This window comes from Delphinapterus leucas, chromosome 9 (assembly GCF_059928025.1).
Source record: "Delphinapterus leucas isolate spDelLeu-1000000601 "Yukka" chromosome 9, BTC_Dleu_Yukka2, whole genome shotgun sequence".
Taxonomy (NCBI): Eukaryota; Metazoa; Chordata; class Mammalia; order Artiodactyla; family Monodontidae; genus Delphinapterus; species Delphinapterus leucas.
Genome location: NC_143137.1, coordinates 85,097,942 through 85,105,050, shown reverse-complemented (window position 1 = coordinate 85,105,050; position 7,109 = coordinate 85,097,942). Strand labels below are relative to the sequence as shown.

Genomic DNA, 7,109 nt, shown 5'->3' with positions numbered 1-7,109 from the left:
GTAACTATTTTTATTTTAACTGTCAACAAAAACTGATTGCACGTTTTTCTTCTCTAACCTGTTTGCCATGTTTAAAGAAGGAAATATAAATATTTCCCAGTTCCTGAATTGGGGAATTTTAAAATATAAAATTAATAAAATAATTATAATTGACCATCTATATGTACTAGACTTTGGTAAGCATTTTATGTATATTGTCTTATTTATTAGTCACAAAAACTCTATAAGGGATAGATAGGTACAGTTACTCCTGTTTTATAAGTGAAAGAAACTAGATCATAGAGGTGAAGTGACTTCTTCAATATTGCATATTAGTTAGTGGAACCATTTGAATTCTCATCTTTTGACTCTATGCTCCTTCTCTTTCCATGATGCCAGGGAATTTATGAGGTTTTCAAAATATGGTTTACTTGAATTTGATCAGTTAAAGATGCAATCAGTATCTTAGGAAAGGTAATAAATAATCTGGTCTCTAACACTGTCAAAAATATATGCAGTCACAACATTGTAAATCAACTGTATTTCAATAAAAGTTAAAAAAAATACAGTCAGTATGTAAATTCTGCCTTAAATTTTAGAAGTTGATCTGAATATTTGAACTTGCTGGTGATAATTGTCATTATATTTGAATCCTTATATGCTCCCAAGAATGGAGTATAAAACCTCTGGTATTTTGTTTACTCTGGGCAAACTCTGTAGTGTTAGCATCTCGCCGGTTGCAGATCTGCATGTGCTAGGATTGGCTGAGCAGGGTGCTCTACTCTCAGAATTTTCTTGAGATCCTGTTTGGCCTTGGATGATCCTAATTTGTAATGAGTTCTGCAATGAATTGTGCGTTTGAACCTGTTTAAGCTCATCCTTAACACCTGCCAGAGATGCCCTCCATGCTGGTGTAGTATTAAGACTAGAAAAGTATTCCAGAGGTAACTGGAATCAGTCTGAAATTAATTTTCTCTAGGAGTAAGGAACCATTAAGTTTAGTATCCAGAAAGATGCTTATGGAGTAGTCTGTGGTAAATTTCTGAAGGTTAGCAAACTGTGATATCTGAGAAGTCCTTAATAGTAGCTATTCCTGTGTAATTAACTCTAATATTAGCTTAGTATTTAACATACATTAATTAGGTTTCTCTAGCTATTTGATTTTAGTTCAACTTTGTGTTTACTGAGCATCAGGGAAAATTAAATATGATTATAAATTTTGGAATCTCTATCAAGCCATCCTTTAGCAACTGTAATTGATGCTAGTTCCTAGATAGAAGCTGAAGCAAAACTGATCTGTTACTGAGTGAATGGATTGATTCCTATCATATGTGAATTTACAAATGAAAAATTTCCAGTATAACCTGGAAAATTCTGAAATTTATTTAAAAGACTTATTTTTAAAAAAACAATTCAACTATTTTGTAAGAAAATTTAAGTGTTATATTCATGTAGAAAGATCCTTTTCTTATGGCAACTGATTTTTGTTCACTTAAGGAAACCTGTTGCTAAAATAGTAATGAGGAAGGGTGTAATATAAGTATAGTCATACACCCCTGCTGTGCAAGTAACCAGAGTGCTATGTATACATGTTGTTCAGTCTCCTTTTAGAAGGTGGAAGTCAAGTCCTTTGTATGTTTTTCTCTCTTGCACAGCCTAAAATGACGAATGTGTGATCTCAGTGGAATAAATGGCGTCCAAAGTCACAGATGCTATAGTGTGGTATCAAAAGAAGGTAAGTTGATAGTCAAAGCTTTTAACCTTTTAAATGTTTTTGTTCTAAAAACGCATGCTTTTTTTTAATACGATGGATTTATGTCAAGTATTACCGAAAATAAGAAAGGTGGTGCTTAGAAATATTTTTCTCTACTTTTTACTCCACATTATCAAAGTAGCTAGATTAATTATTTTCAGTTAAAATATAAACCAAATTTCCAGGATTATGAATACAGTTAGCATTTTATGAAAGCATTAAATTTTTTCTTGCATTTCTTTTGAAGAAAGCTAGGTTAACAGAGCAGTTATAATTTTATAACAAGGGAAACTATAGCTTAAGTCTATTTCTTGTAAGTCATAATTCAACAGCTGAATCTTTTCAGTAGAATAAACCTTTGGAGACTGTATTTTTCAAACTGAAATATTAAAATGTTTATTTTGATGTTGTAGGAATAGTCGTCACAACTACTTAACTAGCTGTGTCATCCTACGTTTCAAAATAAGCTTTACCAGTGTAATGTTTTGTTTATAAAGTACAAATTCTGATGCCTTTTTTGAAGATACAGTAAGCTGTTTATTCCTGAAGAGTGTTGTTTACACTCTTTAAAATGTGTTGTTGTTTTATGTGGTATCTTAGATTTTTAGCTTATATAGTGAATTATGTTTGTTTTCACATTTTAAAACGTTTTTGATGCCTTATTCATTAGGTTCCTATTAACAAAGATAATTATATATTTAAAGGTTTTCCTATGTATGGGAAAATCAGACAATTTTAAAATTTAGTTAAATTGTAAATAAGTGGTAAATTAGCACACTTTAAAGATTAGACATACCTAAGAATACAGTCTGTCTTTGGATGTGTCATTTCTTTTCTGGGTAGAACATACCACAGATATACAGTATCACATTTTTCTCGTAAAGTAATGAATTGGAAGTATTGATGTTGATCATGCTATTAATTCAATCTTTTATGTTTTTATATTAGTGTCATCTTTACTTTTAAATTTCCAGTCAGCTTAAAAGAAAGCTGAATTAAAGAAAACTAATTATTTTCCTACATAGATCTTTGAAAGCTTTTCTCTTAATTTCTACTTATGGGAGTTAGTAATATTTATTAAACATTTTATCTATCGGACTTTTTAGGTTTAAAAATTTCAAACTTCACTGAAGATCATTTGTAGGATGCATTAGGTTAATTGACCTTTCTTGAGATCGGAGAGTTTCAAATATTATACTCACATTCAGTTTTAGCACAGTAACAGCTTTCTTATCTGCGGGTCGTCTATCTAGCAGCTTTGGTTATGTGCAACCAAAAAATTCTCCAGAGCAACCCTAACAGATAAAACAAATTATATTTAGCAAATATAATCACATATTATGTTAGAGAGTCACCAGAACCATTAACCAGATTTGATTTGCTCTATTGTTTTCTTTTGATTTTAAATTTAATTTTCTTGAAGAATATGTGTGAATACTTTGAAAGATTTAGTATTTCAAGACTTTTTGAAAACAAAAATAACAGCCCCTATTGGTACCCTTTCCTGTCCTTATCCAACCTCTGAGTTCTGCTCCCTGGAGGCAGTTGGTGTTTCAAAGTTCTGCTACTCTTCATCCTGGTAGGGAGTAGGGGAGGGTGGGTTGCAAATATAGGGTGTGAAGTTGGGGTTTTCATAATTACTTTTTGGGGAATACTGACATTTGTGGGTAGGAATTGGATACAAAATATCATGCAATATTCTAAATTAGAGTTGGCAAACTTTTTCTGTGAAGGATCGGGTGGTAAGTGTTTTAGGCTTTGAGGGCCATAGGTCTCTGTGGAAACTACTCAACTCTGCTGTTACAGGACAAAAGCAGCCATAGACAATGTGTAAATGAATGAAATGAATGGCATGACTGTGTTTCAATAAAACTTAATTTACAGAAACCAGCAATACGTTAGATTTGGTCCACAGGCCTTAGTTTGCATACCTGTGCTCTAAGCCTCATAGAGCTATCGTAGGGCACCAAAAAGAACTGCCCTGCTAAAAATGGAATAATGCCCTGTTGAATAACACTGTTTAGTTTTTTTTATGGTATTTACTTTTTTTTTATACATACCTACTTTGCCCAAGTTATAAAGGTGCAAAAGAAATTAAGTCATACAACCAAAATCAGTGACCAGATACCCATATTTATACCATAACTTCCTCTCTGTTTTCCCTGCTAGTTCCATGCTAAAACGCCATGAGGGAACAAGAGGGAGAAAGAACTATGGAAAGTCTGGGTCTCTGAGGCAGCCTTCAAATTTAAGATGATTATTAGCCTCTGCCACAAAGCAATTAATTGTCACTAAATAGTTATACAGTTTAGCAATCTGAGTGGTAACTGTTATTTAGAATCTACTCAGTTGTCTCCAGAAAGTAGTGGGCAAGGGGCCCACATTATAGATGTTTTTTTGTTGATTTTTGACTGTATGATAAGGATTTAGCTTTTTTATGATTTCTTTCCAATCCCCCTACCGCATCCTCCCAGTGAGTAAAATTTTGGTTAAATCAGTATTCAAGGCTTATGTTTGTGTGTGCAGTATTTAGAGCAACATCATGTAGCATCTGTGATAATATTTCCTGTCTGTGCAACAGTTTTTATGTTTTCTTTGTTTTTCTAGTTCTTGAAAGTCTCTGACAGAACTGAACAACTTTTGTTGTAGTCAGTCACATTCAGGTATTCTACCAATTTCTTTTTTTCCTTTCTTGGGAATGACCCTCCTAGAACTCTGTGACCTCCTGCTCCATTCTTGGATGGATTGTTCTCAAGTCATGCCTCTCATCTGCCATCGTGGTATTTCCTTTTATCATCAGCCTGAGAGTTCCTTTCACTGCTCTTTGGTCATATAGATTTGTGTTCCTCTTAAATATAGGCTTGTAAAAAAAAAATTCTTTTCTTGCAGGAGGGACCCCTTCCAGGGCCTGAGAGTGGGCTCTTGTCCAACACTCGTAAATGAATTGTCTGAGGGGACACACGTGCTGACAAAGCAAGAGACTTTATTAAGGGGCACCCGGGTGGAGAGCAGGAGGGTAAGGGAACCCAGGAGGACTGCTCTGCCATGTGGATTGCAGTCTCGGGTTTTATGGTGATGGGATTAGTTTCCGGGTTGTCTCTGGCCAATCATTCTGACTCAGGGTCCTTCCTGGCGGCGCACGCATCACTCAGCCAAGATGGATTCCAGTGAGGAGGATTCTGGGAGGTTGGTAGGACATATGGACTGGCGTCTCCTATTGACCTTTCCCAAATTCTTCCAGTTGGTGGTGGCTTGTTAGTTCCATGTTCCTTACCAGGACCTCCTGTTGTAAAACAACTCATGCAGATGGTTATTGTGGTGCCTGGCCAGGGTGGGTGGTTTCAGTCAGTGTTTCCCCTAACAGTTATATAACATTTATTATGTGCCAGGCATTTTCTAGATGCTTTACATATATTAACTAATTTAACATAGGTAAATGAATGAAATGAGACAGAGGGTCTGTTTCCTGTCTCTGAACATTATTGGGTGAAGCTCTGTTGCCTGAAGCTGTTGTAATGAACTTGCTCCCCAGAAGGGAGCTTGACAGCTGGCCGAGTCTGGCAGAGTTGAAAGATGGAAAGGTCCTGAGTTTTTCAGGACTTTTTGAGCCATGGAATTAATTAACTCTGGAATTGTCTTATCTTGGGACTTCTTACTGTATGAGATAATAAATCCCCTTATTTTTTCAGTCACTTGAAGTTTAATTTTATTTCCTTGCAGCTGAAGGCATGCTAAGTGATAACCAGGAAATGCTTTCTGATGGTATGTGGTTTCCTGTATAGTGCTCTTTTGCCTCTGAATGCTTATAATAGTAGATGTAAAATTAAGATCTACCAAATAGAAGTACTGAGCCTCAGACAAATGGGTTTATCACATTTTGTCTTTTAAGCTTTTTTTTCCCTTGAACCATATTCTCATAGGTACCATTAAATCTTTAATGTAATTTTAGACTACTGTGTCTTATAGTATGATATGGTTGAAAGAGCACTTGTATTCGATTTTGTGACATTTATCAGCTTGTAATATTGAATGTGTTAATCTCTCTGAGCCTCAGTTCCTTCTTTTGTAATCTGAGGATGGTAGTCCTTCCTCTCTGTGCCTCACAGGGTTATGAAGGAGTGAATCAACTTTAAATATAGTTTTTTAAAAGGTTTTTAAATTGGTTTATGAATTGTTGAATAAGTATGAAGTATCACTCTTAAAAATAATACTAGTAATGCATCTTATGACTTGGAATATAGTAGATGAGACATTGGAGTGGTGGTCAGTACTCTGCAGTTTCTTTAATGACCAACAGGAGTATGTGCTGCACATACTTCTTCCATCTGACCAAAGAGGTGGGTATGTGACTAAGACCAGACCAGAAATGGTACCTCATTCCCTTGGCCACAGTGATGGGTCCAGGTAAATCTGACGACCCAAACTCTCCTGCTATAGTTTTTTGTTTTTGTTTTGTTTTGTTTTTAATTAGAGCTGCTGGAAAAGACTCTTTTGCTTCTTTCCTTTAGGAACTTTCATTTAGAAGGATGAAAGTCTAAGCATGTTACCACAACATGGAAAAAGTTTCAGAAGAAGAGAATGAGAGAGCACAGAGAGTCCTCAGGAATAGGGAAAAAGCAGACAGCCACAGGCCAGCAGGTGCTCTTGTCCCTGGATTCATTCCACCCTGAGATTAGCTTCACCCCTGACCTTTGAGTTGTTTAGCCAATAAATTTCCCTTTTTAAAAAAAAAAAGAAAAAATTATTTATTTATTTTTGGCTGCATTGGGTCTTCGTTGCCGCGTGTGGGCTTTCTCTAGTTGTGGCGAACAGGGGCTACTCTTCATTGTGGCGCATGGGCTTCTCATTGCGGTGGTTTCTCTTGGCACAGGGGCTTCAGTAGTTGTGGCTCGCGGGCTCTAGAGCGCAGGCTCAGGAGTTGTGGCACACGGGCTTAGTTGCTCCGCGGCATGTGGGATCTTCGCAGACCAGGGCTCGAACCCGTGTCCCCTGAATTGGCAGGCGGATTCTTAACCAGTGCGCCACCAGGGAAGTCCTTAAATTTCCCCTTCTTGTTGAAGATAGTTTGAATTGGACTTTTACTTGTAAAAGAGTGTCCTGACTAATGCATAGAGAATATATGTTTTATTGTGGTATATAATATATACACAAAACCACACAGATTATTATTTATTATATATAATATATTTACATATTTACACATATATTTACAAACTGACCAACTGCTTGTGTTCAGAACTGTTTGTATCCTGTTTATAAAATAGGACTCAGATCGAGAAACAGAATGTTACCAGCTTTACAAAACTTTCAGGCTCCCTTTTAGTCACAGCCTGACCCTTTTGAGAGTGACCACTGTAGGAGACAGTATATCTTCATG

At 36.0% G+C, this 7,109-nt stretch overlaps 1 protein-coding gene across 7 annotated transcripts in view; it reads left to right on the top strand.

Moving 5' to 3' along the window:
• The window catches only part of PHTF2 (putative homeodomain transcription factor 2), a 112,629-nt gene that overhangs the window by 28,664 nt on the left and 76,856 nt on the right, over positions 1-7,109 (top strand). For 4 of the 7 annotated variants that reach the window (XM_089917060.1, XM_022554435.3, XM_089917056.1 and 1 more), the window contains exon 2: positions 1,635-1,714. In XM_089917060.1, coding sequence (XP_089773186.1) covers positions 1,670-1,714 — 45 coding nt within the window. In that variant the 5' untranslated portion in view covers positions 1,635-1,669. The other 3 variants (XM_089917058.1, XM_089917059.1, XM_089917057.1) reach the window with 3 other exon arrangements.